Source organism: Carcharodon carcharias, chromosome 15, assembly GCF_017639515.1.
Source record: "Carcharodon carcharias isolate sCarCar2 chromosome 15, sCarCar2.pri, whole genome shotgun sequence".
Classification (NCBI taxonomy): domain Eukaryota; kingdom Metazoa; phylum Chordata; class Chondrichthyes; order Lamniformes; family Lamnidae; genus Carcharodon; species Carcharodon carcharias.
The window spans coordinates 30,752,477-30,767,374 of record NC_054481.1 but is presented as its reverse complement, the minus strand read 5'-3'; the positions used below and the strand labels follow the sequence as shown (position 1 = coordinate 30,767,374).

The 14,898-nt window shown below is 43.8% G+C and overlaps 1 protein-coding gene across 1 annotated transcript in view; it reads right to left on the bottom strand.

Moving 5' to 3' along the window:
* Positions 1 to 248: 248 nt before the first annotated feature.
* Positions 249 to 14,898, bottom strand: part of nlrc3 (NLR family, CARD domain containing 3) — a 67,225-nt gene continuing 52,575 nt past the window's right edge. Inside the window, exons 12-19 of the mRNA XM_041206660.1 lie at positions 13,801 to 13,884; positions 12,579 to 12,662; positions 11,708 to 11,791; positions 10,147 to 10,230; positions 3,607 to 3,690; positions 2,778 to 2,861; positions 1,555 to 1,638; positions 249 to 1,086 (exon numbers count right to left, since the gene is read on the bottom strand). Of these exons, the coding sequence (XP_041062594.1) occupies positions 996 to 1,086; positions 1,555 to 1,638; positions 2,778 to 2,861; positions 3,607 to 3,690; positions 10,147 to 10,230; positions 11,708 to 11,791; positions 12,579 to 12,662; positions 13,801 to 13,884 (679 nt within the window). The 3' untranslated portion in view covers positions 249 to 995. The remainder of the gene's footprint in view (positions 1,087 to 1,554; positions 1,639 to 2,777; positions 2,862 to 3,606; positions 3,691 to 10,146; positions 10,231 to 11,707; positions 11,792 to 12,578; positions 12,663 to 13,800; positions 13,885 to 14,898) is intronic.

Here is a 14,898-nt window from a genome sequence, read left to right as displayed (position 1 = left end):
TCATCCCTGAAACCATTCTCTTGAATCTTTCTGCACCCTCTCTAATGTCTTCCTAAAGTATGATGCCCAGACCTGAATGCAATACTCCAATTGAGGCTGAACTAGTTTTATACAGGTTTACCATAACTTCCTTCTTATGTACTCTATGCCCTTATTTATAAAGCCCAGGATCCTGCATGCTTTATTAACCATGCTCTCAACCTGCCCTGCCACCTTCAACGATTTGTGTACATATACCCCCCAGATCCCAATTCTCCTGCACCCCTTTAGAATTGCATCATTTTTATATTGCCTCTCCCTGTTCTTCCTACCAAAATGAATCCAGGAATCTGCCTCATCATTACTGCTGACCCTGTGGAATATTCCCTGTAATTTATCTGTAAATAATAATTAGCCACATCTCTGCCCTCTGGTCTACAACACCTTGGTCTACAGCAACATTTCTAGGTTTGTGGTATCTAAGCACAGTTCCAATGCTGTAGGTACTATGGGGCTACAGGTGGCATCAACACCAGCCATATGATGCCCAGCAACAAATAGGAACAGCCCAACAAATTAAATAATCCAGTCAGGTTCTAAAGGTGTCACTGGAAAAAAATATAGTAGTCTGCCTTAGGTACAGTACTGGGTTAGTCTCTCTTCAGTACAGTGCTTGATTATCCTTTTCACAGGGATTGGATTTAAAGTAGATTATTGTGTATTCAGTCACTTCAAATACAGCCTGTGAGTGGAAACATCCCTACACTGTAGCTCATCAGTACTGCAGTAAAGACAAACTATAGCCCTGCTTGGGGAGGTCATCACACCCTGTGCACACCTATCAGAGACTTTGAGAGTCAGAGATCACCACACCCAGTACCTGCCTTTCAAAAACCCCGAGGGCTGTCCAGTTTAAAGTGTATGAAACATTTGAGTGAAATGGAGTGTATTATATGAGGAAGGGGGCATTCTGAGCCAGTCACTACTGCTGTAGATTCCATTCCAGATGATTTGGTTCACATTTCAACAATGCAGTGTGGAGATTTGCTTCTGATTTCAGTAGCGATGACCTTTGCCCCTGATTCACCAATCCTGTTGCCCTGGAGACTGTAAAAGGAAAAGAGTCAATGGGATGAAATGTCACAGTGTTATGCTCTTTAATGTTTGGGCTGCATCTGGAAGGAAAACCTAATTCATCACAGAACAGATGTCAGACCAGGTGACAGATAGAGGGAGCATTGACTAATCAGATACCATCACATCATCACTGTCACAAGTATATTCATGCTCAAAATTACTTCCCACAACACCAAGGAAAACAGGAGGCCTGAAAGGCTGTTAATGATTGGCATCTGATTATTTAACTGCCCTGTTGGCCCTGATGTTGATGATTCTCTCATGTGGAGCCAAATATAAACCACTTCAAAAAGGTGCACTGGTGGTTGGGTTACTAGTGAATCACCTGTTATCTTTGGGGGTAACTTTACTCTTTGGCTAATGTAGGGACTTAGAAAAGGGCAAAGGGACAAAGCAGACTGTGAAATAGACCAGAACAAGAGCAAAAGAGACACGTACTTGATATGACTGAGGCAGTGGTTGTATTTCAGTGCAATTGCAATGCACATTGCCCCATCCAGACCCAAGGAATTTTCTTGAAGGCTGCAAAACAGCAAATGTGAAAACTGAATTATTTATTTGAGTAAATGAGCTACGGAGCATTCCAATTGGCCATGAAGCCCACAATGCATCATTCATCTCAGAGCCAAACTGATGGATTGGATTTTAGACCAAGACTTCCAGGTCTAATTTGCTCCATGTGAAATTAACTCAAGATCCTGAGTCAAGGCTAAACCCCACTCCCACAGGTCATTTCCATTGCCCATCACTGAAATTTCCACATTTCCTTAGTCTCCAACTCAACATGTCAAAAAAGAATTCTGGGAACATACAGCAGCCAATCAGCAACTGCCTTCGGACTCTAAAACATCAGCTTTCCTTTTCCCTTTACAAATGCTGACTCAGTTTGTGCATTTTCAGCATTTTGTGTTTTTATATATTGAGTAATCTTTATACGTATAGTCCTGGGCCTGCAGCCACAGGTCCCAACATCACCAGTTGCGACCACAAAGCTGTTGGATTGTCATAAAAGATCAACTCGTTCTCTAATGCCCTTCAAAGAAGGGAACCAGATGTTCTTACCTCATTTGGCCTGCATGTGACTCCAGTCTAACATTATTTGGTTGTCTCTTAACTGCCTCAGGATGACTAAGTATGGATAATAAATATCCACAAGTTAGTACAAGTGTCAGCTTGATTTGATTGGTGGCACTTTCACTGCTGAAATCAGAAAGTCACTCAGATTTGAGTACAGAATCCTGGCCAGCCCTTCAGTGCAATACTGAGGAGGTGCTGCACTGTTTCTGGTGCTGTGATTTATTAAACTGAAGCCCAGCCTGACTCTCAGGATCTGTAGACACTATTCAAAGAGCAGAGGGTCCAGGTATCCTGGCCTTCATCCCAATTATTCACCTTATTCTGTTTGTGGAATCTTGCCATGTTGTTGACATAATAACTGTCTCTGCCCTTTCTGAGCAAGTCAGGATATGTGGAACAGATAAGTATCCATCTCCCTGTCACTACCCAGTATTGCCCATCTCCATTCCGCTGGATCTATTGTCCACCATTCCCTCCCATACTCCTCTCACTCTGGATAATATCAGGATGATTGCATTCAAGTACCATAAACACACTTTTCCAACGACGTTAGTTAAACTGTGGAACATGAATGATACACATACTTGAGAGTCCGGAGGCTGTTGTTCACTTTCAGACCAGTGGCGATTGCCTTCGCCCCAGCCACACACACCAAGTTTCCTCGAAGACTGAAATAGACAAGAGACACACTAAATTCACAGTGACCGGGCATTGTCAGAGTACTTAAACACTCATCACACTCTCATTGACACTTACACACACACCCAGATACTCATGTGCACTGGCACATACTTTCTTAATATTCTGACAATGTGATGAAACACTAATAGAACTCTAGGATAAACTTGGGGTGGGGCAGGGAAAGTCAATCCTTCCATATCTCTCAACCCACATTCTCTCCATATCCCCCCATCCCATCTACCCATCTTCTTTCTATATCCCCTGATTCCCACCTACCCCTTTTCTCCATATCACTCAATCCCTTCATTTTACAGGAGCACATTTAATTATCTCATGACCCCATATATTGTATTGGATTCAATTGGAATTTATTCCATAACTGTTTTCATGCCAGCCCTGCACCCAACAACTTCCCTTTGAAATCTTAGCATCCTCAGAAATTTCAACCCTTCAGGACTGGACAATTCCCTTTGATCATTCCCAACATAAATCTCCAAACTTCCAATGGACACCTCCAAGTTTCCAAAGAGAATGAGGCAACTTCCTGAATCTTCTATCATGAATTGAATTCCTGATCCCCAACCCTTTGGAGAAAGTTTTCTCCTGTCATCCAGTGTCCAGAACTGGACTCAGTGTCCAAGCCAGGTTTCAACCAGCCCTTGTACAGCATACAGAAAAAGGTCACTGTGTAAGTGAGTGGCACCGTTCAGCAGTAACATCAACTGTACTCACTCCAGAGTCGTCAGGCTGTTATTCACCAGCAAGGCATCAGCCAAGGCCTTGGCACCTCTCACACCCACTGAAGTTCCCTGTAGACTGGAGTGAAAGGGACTAATTAACAACAGCCTAGGCTCATATTTTTCTGAATAAACAGTGCAATCACAGGACAAATCACAGCAGCGGCAGGATACATTCTCCTCAGATGCAATATCAGCTCCTGGAAGTAGTTCCAATTACATGGGGATTGGGTGTCACCATTTCACAGTGGTGTCATTGGAACCGTGACAAAATCAGGGACACAAAATTCCATCCCTGACAAAATTCAAATCCAATGTAACTTTCATCATTTTAACCTGACTTGTGCATGAATTAAACATATTACAAGGAGCTGATCAACACCTTCTCCAAAGATCAAGTTACGTGGTTAGATTGGAGAAGCCAAGATTGTTCTCTTTAGAGCAGAGAGGAGATTTAATAGAGGTGTTAAAAATCAAGAGGTCGCTGTTTACTCTGCTGTCACAACAGAACTGGGTGGTGACCATGCAGCTCCACAACCCGTATATTCCTGTTGTGCATGTGCTTACCTTCCTCGCCACGTATGTCGACAAGATTGGGACTGCACCAAAATCAAGGATGTTGGAATTTGGACCAGCAAACGGCATGTCAAGGTGACCCTGAAGGGATCAATCCTCCATCCTCCTTCCAGCTTAGCTATTGGGTGAAGCCTTAGCTACCTTGTCTACACCAGGCAGCCCAGCTCTGGAAAACCGAGAGCAGCAACAACCTCAAGGGGAAAGGATGGGAAAGATTTCTCCAACGGGGAACAGTCCAAACCTCACTTCTTGCATGAATCTACGCCCACCCCGACGTCACCTGGATGGAACAATTCTAACAGGATCGACCAGGATGGTTTTCTCAGCCCGTCACAAGCAAGACAAATTGTGAACACTATGGGTATGCAGTAGCAAACCCAAGGACTGGAATTGTCAAAGACAACAAGTCTGGTAAGTGATAAAATGCTTTAAAATGGGTATAAAGATCCCTTCCATTAACGTGCGGTGCATTAAATCTGCTACACGATGTGTTTCAACCTTGTCATCTCCTTGCCAAGGTTAAAGCTGACCTGCTGTTTCTGCAGGAGTGTGGATACCACACCTCAGCTCCTACAGGCAATGGTCATGACGGTAGTCCCATGGGCCATCAATCTGGTTGGGAAGAAATAACTCATGTTCCTCCGCCTAGGTATTCTGGTGCAGGGAAGCAACTTCACCATATCTGAAATTAAGGAGATTGTGGGCGGCACATTATTGTAGCAGATCTAAGGTATGAAATACTCAGCTCTGGTTAATTAATGTGTACGCCCTGGCTCAAACCAGCAAGCAGCTAGCTTGCTCTCACTGCTGCTGGAAATGTCCAGGCCAGTTGTTCTGGGCAGTGACTTCAGCTACACCATCACAGAATCACACAGGGCAGAAGAGGCTCTTTGGCCCATCGAGTCTGCACCAACACGTGAGAAAAACCTGACCGACCTACCAAATCCCATTTACCAGCACTTGGTCCATAGCCTTGAATGTTATGACATGCCAAGTGCTCATCCAGGTACTTTTTAAAGGATGTGAGGCAACCCGCCTCCACCACCCTCCCAGGTAGTGAATTCCAGACCACCCTCTGGGTAAAAAAGTTTTTCCTCACATCCCCCCTAAACCTCCTACCCCTCACCTTGAACTTATGTCCCCTCGTGACTGACTCTTCAACTAAGGGAACAGCTGCTCCTTATCCATCCTGTCCATGCCCTTCATAATCTTGTACACCTCAATCAGGTTGACCATCAGTCTTCTCTGCTCCAACAAAAACAACTCAAGTCCATCTAACCTCTCTTCATAACTTAAATGTTTCATCCCAGGCAACGTCCTGGTGAACCTCCTCTGCAGCCCCTCCAGTGCAATCACATCCTTCCTGTAATGTGGTGATCAGAACTGCACACAGTACTCCAATTGTGGCCTCACCAAGGTTCTATGCAACTTCGACATGATCTCTCTACTTTTGTAATCTATGCCTCGATTGATAAAGGCAAGTGTCCCATATGCCTTTTTCACCACCCTACTAGCATGCCCCTCCACCTTCAGAGATCTATGGACACACATGCCAAAGTCCCTTTGTTCCTCAGAACTTCCCAGTGTCATGCCGTTCATTGAATACTTCCTTGTCAAATTACTCTTTCCAAAGTGTATCACCTCACACTTTTCAGGGTTAAATTCCATCTGTCACTTATCTGCCCATCGATGAGGCTGGATGATCCAGCAGGGCCGACAGCAGACTGGCTGCCAGTTCCAGGCTCCTGATGGAAATGGCAAAAGATGCCAAGCTACATAATGTCTTCAGCAGATGGAGCGCAGTGTAGGTACACCCGTTCGTGGACTGATGGATCAGTCCATTTTAGGATAGACTTCCTGTTTGTGTTCCCCACGTTCACGGTCAGATCCACCAATGTCAAGTTGGTGTTCGTCTCTGACTGCTGTCTCCTACTGGCCGATTGTCACTAACAGGAAGACCAGGAATTTAGCAGGGGACATGGAAGCTGAACGGGAGTTTGCTGATCCCAGAAAACATTGAGAAACTAAAAAGGAGTTACAAAGGTTGGAGAACTGTGATACCCTTCTGAGTCCCCGACACTGTGGTGGAAAGAAATCAAGGCAAACATCAAGAAGTTCTTCATCCTCAAAGGTGTTCAGAGGCTAGAGAAGAGCAGATGGAAATGTCTCGACTCTAGGAAAGCCTGCAGAATCTGCTCTGGGCTGCAGACAATGGGTGTCAAATGTCAAGGTGGATTTCCAAGAGGTGAAGAGCTGAGAGCCAAAAACATTTGCCTCGGAGGCCTCCAAGATTATCTTCTGGTCTAGAGGCTCCTCCATGGAGTAGGATGAGAGTTGCTTGCATTTATTCTTCCAAAAAGTACACAGAGAGCACTCGATGATCAGCAACCTGAAGGAAGAAGATGGCTCGGCAACATTATTGTCGTCTGACACATTGAGGATCAGCAAAGCCTTTTTTGCCAGATTGTATGACATGAACCCCACAGACAATATGGTTTTCCAGTCCTTCCTGTCCTCTATATTGGAGGTCTTAGATGACTGCAAGCGGGAGAGTCTGGATAAACCGCTAACTTTGGATGAGCTGACTAAGGCCCTCGACTCCTTCGAGAAAAGTAAAACCCCTGGAAGTGACGGTTGTGTTCGACTCTGGGACTGGATTGGCCCAGGCCTGCTGGAAGTGTTCGAGAGTGTGCTCCTGGCCAGCAACATGTCAGAATCCATGAGGAAAGGCATCGTCACACTCATCTACAAGTTGAAGGGGGAAAGGGAGGAAATTAGAAATTGGCAGCCCAGCTCATTACTGAACATGAACTACAAAATCCTGTCCAAGCTCATTGCCAAAACCAGAAGGAACAAGTAGCTATAGTGAAACAAAACTGAGCATGTGGGTGTGACGCTCCCTCTCCAGGTAAGAACCTTGTCATCAGGTGTGAGGCACTCTCGGTGTTGCTGTACGTGGGTCATGTCTGGCCCATTCCTCATTCCTGCATCAGGGCAATCACTCAAGCCATCTTCCGCTTTATCTGGAGGTCAAAAATGGATTGTGTTCGCAGGGACATGGTATACAAACCTGTAGATAAAGGGGGAAAAAATGTGCCCTAACATCACCCTCATCTTGGTGGCCATCTTTGTGTGCAGCATATTAAGCTGTGCATAGACCCTCAGTACACAAACACCAAGTGTCATTATGTGTTGAGGTTCTACCTGTACCCCGTGTTACGAAGGATGGGTCTGGCCACATAGCCGTGAAACGCTCCAACTTGTCGGATCGTGCCATATAACCTGCCGTTCAGAGAAAAGTTTATACAGAAAAAAACCTTTACCACAAGTCCATCAGGCAGTGATCTGCACATAATGTCCTAGGAAAAGGAGATGGTGGATCCTGTCAGATGATTCCCTGAGCAGACTGTCAAAGTCATTTGGCAAAATGCTTCATTGCCAGAACTTTCAAACAAGCACCCAAAACATAGCTTGGCTGCTGGTGAGAAAGGCGCTCCCTGTCAGATCCTTCCTACATGCCCGGAGTCTCACCCCCTCCGCACGTTGCCCTCGGGGGGCTGTGGTGGGGAAGAGACAATTCTGCACCTCCTTCTGAAATGTGCCTTTGCAAAGAAGGTCTGGAAAAAGATGCAGTGGTTTTTGCCGAGGTTCTACCTGAGCAGCTCTTTGACACAGCTGTAAGGTCTGTTCTCCGAGATGCACACCAAGCTAAACAACATCTGCAGCTGGAGAACCATCAACTAAGTGAAAGATGCTCTTTGGTCTACCTGAAACTTCCAGTGCAAAGAGTTGTCCCTGACCAAGTGTGTCAGACTGGCACATTCCAAGGTCCAGGACTACGTACTGAGGGATGCATTAAAGCTTGGAGCAGCTGTCGCAGATGTACAATGGAGAAAGACAGCTATCTAAGGCCTTTCAGCCATAGCACACTGAGGGGCTGGAAACTGGGTAAAACCCCTCATGCTATATGACTGACATGGAATGTACATTGTGATTATGAAAAATATTGAAATTGTATTTAGGCACCCCAGAGTAGAACATGCTGTATAAAGAAAAGTTAAATTCTATTGCACTTTCTGTAATGTTCCACTTGAAACATTTTGCCCTCAGGTTGTATGCTTGACATAGAATGTACATTATAAATATCAAGAGAATTACAATTATACTGAAGCACCTAAGAGTGAAATGTGCTGTGTGAAGACAAGTTGAATTTTATTGCACTTTCTGCAATTTAAGTTGAAATGATTTTAATGTACTTTTTACAAATTGTATGAATAAAAGTATATGTTTGGAAAAAAAAGTTCTCCCAGGACGAGCCTGTTGCACTTTTTATGCTGATGTCTGCAATGTCTCCAAATGTGGGATACTCAGCTGCAAAATTTGTGGTAGTGGGGGGACTGTGTCCGTGCTTTCCTCAGATTACAAATCAAAAAATAGAATTTAATCATCCGTCTGTCTTCTTCTGTAGCGTTTGCAGTGCACCATCTTTCCCAAATATGCCTTTCTTTGCTCAATTGCACCTTCTGCAAACATCAACTGCCGCTGGAGGACCATCAACTCTTAGAGACGCTCTTTGGTTTGCACGAAACTTGGTGGTCTTCTAGTGCAAAGAATTTCTCTCGAGCAAGTGTTGCAGACTGGCACTCCCAAGGTCCTGGACTACAAACTGATGGATGCACTAAAGCTTGGATTATCCACCGCAAAGGTGCAATGGGGAAAGTCTACTGTCTAAGGCCCTTCCTCCACAGTACATGCAGATGGAAATTGCAAAAAAAAAACCCCTTGGGCTGTATGGTCAACATCTAATAACTATGATAAATATTTATTGTAATTGTAAGTGTAGTGAGTACAGTATTGGAAGAAACCAATTTGGTTTACACCTTATTTAGTATCAACTTTGAACAGTCATGTAATGCAGTTTTAGAAATGTTATGATTAAAGTATATTTTTACAAAAAAAATCAAGAGGGGTTTCAGATAGCGTAAGGTGAAAATATTTCCAGTAGCAGAAGGCTCAGTAACGAGTTACATATCTCTAAACAACCAGAGGGAGATGAGAATTTATTTTACACAGTGAATTCTGGTGATCTGGAATGCACTGCCTGAAAGGGCAGTGGATGCAGATTCAATAGTAACATTCAAAAAGTGAATTGGATAAATACTGGAAAAAGAAAAATTTGCAGGGCAACGCAGAGAAAATTGGATAGTTCTTTCAAAGACCCAGCACAGGCACGATCGGCCAAATGGCTTTCTTTTGTGCAATATGATTCTGTGATAGTCTGACCTGCAGGTTTTGGATCCACACTGGGTGGGTGGGTAAATTTCCCCAGAGAGCAATGACTATCTGGCCTATTAACCCCCAAGAGATTTTTATTTCTTCCTGTTTTATGTCACAGGTGGAGGACAAGGTCATGAAATTAATTCAACTGTTAATGTATTCCATGACCAGGAAGTGATCCACCACATAGCCCACTCCATGCAACAAATCCATATGCATCAATCATAAACCTACATAAAAACAAAGTGATAATGCTCAGCACCCCCACAATCTGTAACTAAAAGTGTGATTTATATCTCTCCATTCAATAATACAGTGCATCCTCTTTCAGCCAACAGGAGGTAAGGATGGAATATTGGGATAAATTCAGTGCTCCAAATGGAGAGATGTGTCAGAGGATGTGCAGATTGTAGGATTATCACGTGTTGTAGCCCTCTTTCCAACTAAGCCTCCCTCAGAGAAAGGATCCCCCTGGGAACACTGAATTTACCTTCTAGCATTTACCCATATAAACACCATTGCATGAGCGTTATTAGGCTGGTTCTGCACTGGTGAGATCGCTTCCTGTACCCTGTACACAATAATCCTTTTCACTCCAATTTTCTAGCTTAGATATGACTTGATTTTTAAATTGAACCCATTATTTCAAGGTAGCTGAAGTAAATGGGTAACAGCAACTTACTACAAGGAGGTCAACACCGAGTTACATTTGAGTGCAGCTGAAAGAGCGATGATTCCTTCATCTCCAATACAGTTTTCTTGAAGGCTGGAAATAAAATCAGATCAAAAATTAATGTTGAGAACATCAGCAGAAATGTAAATAGTGTAATGGTAGGGGCATAGGTTGTAATTCTAATCCTGGTGTCTCACTCTCTCATCACCTCCATGCTCACTCACCTGCACTGGCTCAGATTTAATATTCTCATCCTCATGTTTAACTCCTTCCACAGCCTCACCCCTAGGCAAGGAGCCAAAGACACCAGCAAGAAAAACATTAGATAGGTCGTGTGTAGAGGTGACCAGAGCATGGAAGAGGCTTTCAGCAGCAGAGGGGCTGATATAGGTTGAAACGCAGCAGTGTCCCAAGGCCCTGGCAGTTGGTTGGTGATTGAGGCCTAGAAATTGGAGAGGTGGCTGAGATGTATATTTGAGGGTTCGCCTTTGACACGTGACTCGCTGGCCTCGATGAAAGAGTGGAGGATTTTTTTTTTTTTATTTGTTCATAGGATGTGAGCGTCGCTGGGAAGGCCAAGGTTTATTGCCCATCCCTAATTGCCTTTGAGAAGGTGGTTGTGAGCTGCCTTTTTGAACTGCTGCAATCCATGTGGTGTAGGTACACCTAGTGTGCTGTTAGGGAGGGAGTTCCAGGATTTTGACCCAGTGGCAGTAAAGGAACGGCAATATATTTTCCAAGTCAGGATGGTGAGTGGCTTGGAGGGTAACTTCCAGGTGGTGATGGTCCCATCCATCTGCTGCCCTTGTCCTTCTAGATACTAGTGATCATGGGTTTGGTAGGTGCTGTTGAAGGCGGCTTGGTGAGTTCCTGCAGTGCTTCTTGTAGATGGTACACACTGCTGCTACTATGCATCGATGGCAGAGAGAATGACTGGTTGTGGATGGGGTGGCAATCAAGTGGGCTGCTTTGCCCTGGATGGTGTCAAGCTTCTTGAGTGTTGTTGGAGCTGTATTCATCCAGGCAAGTGGAGAGTATTCCATCACACTCCTGACTTGTGCCTTGTAGATGGTGAACAGGCTTTGGAGAGTCAGGAACTGAGTTACTCACTGCAGGATTCCTAGCCTCTGACTTGTTCTTGTAGCCACAGTATTTATATTTCTAGTCCAGTTCAGTTTCTGGTCAATAGTAACGCCCCAGGATGTTAACAGTGGGGGATTCAGCAATGGTAATGCCATTGAGTATCAAGGGACGATGGTTAGATTGTCTCTTGTTGGAGATGGTCATTGCCTGACACTTGTGTGGTGCGAGTGTTCCTTGCCACTTGTCAATCCAAACCTGGACATTGTCCAGGTCTTGCTGCATTTGGACATGGACTGTTTCAGTACCTGAGAAGTCACGAATGTTGCTGAACATTGTGTAATCATCAGCAAACATCCCCACTTCTGACCTTCTGATGGAAGGAAGGTCATTGATGAAGCAGCTGAAGATGGTTGGGCCTAGGACGGTTTCTGAGATGCAGCAGTAAATAAAATGCAGCTGGTAGTGTGTGACGGAGACAGAGACTTACTCGAGGCTGGTGATGCTGTGATTGGACTGTAGTGCTTGAGCTAAAGCTTTTGCAGCTTCTGAACCAATGAAGTTCCACTGAAGACTGTAAAAAAGAGAAAATGGACAGATATTAAATGGTGAATGCCCCATCACCTCATATCTGTATTATGCAGCTAATTCAATAATTACTCAATGTCACAGAGTACAGCACAGAACAACTTAAATTTGTCATAGTTAAACTTTTTCAATCATCATTGGTTGTAGGACACTGAGTTTGATCTCCAACTTTACCACCTTTTTAAGGTAAATATGACCTCTTATTCAAAATAAATGCAAATTTAAATCCATTACTTTGTATTCTCTTCTGAAATTTAATGACACAATCAGTGGCAGAAATACTGAGACCACATATTGCATTGTGAAGATTTATTCATTGAACCCTCACGCTATAATTAATCACTCACTCAATACTCATACTGCCATTAATGCTTACTTCACACTTTGCCATTAACGCACTCACGCTGCCATTAATGCACTCTTGCTGCCAACACACTCATGCCACCATTAACACACTCTCTCTAACATCTTACTGCCTTAACACACACTCTGCGCACTGTCTGTTAATACACTCAATCCACACTGCCAGTTAATGGAAACTCCAGTCTTATGTTAAACTTCAATATAGTTCAATATAGTATTGAGCATTTGAAATTCCTATGTATGCTCCTTCTGTTTCTTGGTTGCTCTGCTGATTCTACACTGGTCAGAAGTGGAGGAATGCCCTGTATGTTTGCATCAGCCTCTGAGTCAAGAAGGAAAGGCCATGTGACTGGGATTGGGGCAAAGAGCATGAAATATCACAAAAGTGGGGCAGAGATCAATGTACTTACTGCAGAGATGTGAGGGTTTGGTTTTCTCGGATAGCTGAAGCAATGGCTGCTGTTCCTTCATCATGTAACAAGTTCGCTGTTAAACTGAGAATGAGAGACAGAGTATTCAGCGGCCCTTATACCAGAAACAGTATCTGCCTGAAGGGGTTCTCCTGATGGGACTGTGCAATCTAATATTGAGGTGAAGTAAAAAAATCTCTCACAAAAGAGCATTGAACTGAAATGTTAATTCCGTGTCTCTTGCCATCTGCTGTATATTTGCAACAAGTTCTGTTTTTACTTCAAATTTCCAGCATCCACAGTATTTTGCTTTGTAAAAACTATTTATGTAGATGTTGCATCAGGTGGTGACTATGCTCCTGAAGGCTCCTGCTGGGCAATGCTGGCAAGGCCACATTTATTGCCCTTCCCCAGTTGCCAATGATTGTTTGTACAATTGGCTGCCACTTGGTCCCTTCAAGCATGTAGTGTGGGACTGCAGTCACATGTAGACAGACTGGGCACATTCCCTTCCTGAAGGACATCTATGAACGGTTGGGTTTTTACAACAATTCAGTAGCTTATATGCCATAAATTGCCAGACTTATTGAATGCGGTCTCACAGCTAGCCCTGGTGGGATTTGGACTCATAGCCTCTGGGTTGCAGGCCCTGGACAACAGCCAATGTTTTTTTCATATTCGTTCATGGGATGGGGGCATTGCTGCCAGCTACTATACCACACCATTCTCAGCATGAGATTGGTGCACAACATTAAACCTGCAATTGGGCCATTGTTGGTCCTTCTCACCCCTACTTTCATCTCTTTTTACCACTTACTCAGTTACTAGTGACAGTTTGAGAAAGATTGGAGAAGAAACCTCAACACAGAGCTAATCCCCTCTGTGTTTATCTTAAACGTATTTTGATATTTAAACTGATAATTAAGGGCAGTGCCCATAATCACTTTCTGTCAGAGTATTTGTGATAACATCAGCAGCAATGTAAACCGAGGTCAATTATTCTTGACTGAGTGACATGTTATTGTATTGTAGGAGCTGAGCCTAATTGGGATGTGAATCATAACCTTATGAGATACAAACTCACAAGTTCTTTGTAAGCAGGAAAGTACTTCTAAATGATGGATTTTAAAGAGCCCTCACTCTGTTAACACACAGTACAACCCATGAGGACAGCTTAACGCTGCCCTTTGAAGTAAAGTTGATTTATTAGGGTTAGACTTACTCCAAGGTCTTGAGCACCTTGTTCACACGTAATGCATTCGCAATTTCCCTTGCACCATTGAGGCCAATCGAATTTTCTCGAAGGCTAGAAACAGAAACACAATTTAATAAAATTGGGACTCATTCTGCTCTTCCTACAGCAGCAAACAACACGGCTATCCATTAACATAATAGAGGAACAGAAAAGGTGATGGGAGAGTACCTAGAGGGGCAATTGGAAGGTATGTAGAGGAGCAATGAGAGGCGTTATGATCCCAGCCGATGTTACTACTGGACAAGTCAGAGTGCAGGGTGGAACCTGGCTTGATGGATCCTAATTTTTATTTTGTGGAGGGTGGCTACTGAACAGAGTCACAGGAGCTGATGAACTTTTAACAACAGAATAAAACATTTATTAAACAAGAAAAGATTAACTATATTACTATACTCCTTCACCCACAACTGTATCTTTACAGATACATACAGATTTGTATGGATAACAAAAGTGACAAAAGCAATCTTATACTCTAATATTCACAGTGAGTACACAGTGCATGTAAACTAATAGGCAACCGGTGGTCAGGCACACTACACTCTGAAACCAAGTGACACATGTCACCCCTAACAGACGCTATGGATCTTTCAACAACTCCCCATCAGACATTTGCCACATCGTGAGCCAACCGGTCTCACTGAACTCCATCTTTCAAACGAGAGTTTCCAATCTCCACCCTTCAAGAACTCACTTTGGAATCTTCTCCTGAACAACGTTTTCTCTTGGACGTCATCCACAAGGGTCCATCTCCAGGGTTTTGAACTCTCCTTCCGATGTTCCTCTCCCCTGGATTGCCACGTACATTCAGGCTTCCTTCCATGCACTCTCTCTAAGATACTCAACCATGCCAACAGAACACCAATGCTTCACATGCCCATAGTAAGGAGTCACCATCCTTTTGGTTTTCTCCTCGAATCTCCTGGCTTCTTGCAAGCCTATTTTAGCCTTGAGTATGCTTCCTGCAGCTTTCTCACTCTAAACTTGGGCCTTCCTCTCTGCTCCTTGCTTTCATTTCCACTGAATAGGATCTTGTCCCAGATTCCTGTCCTTGTCTTTTGAATTAAC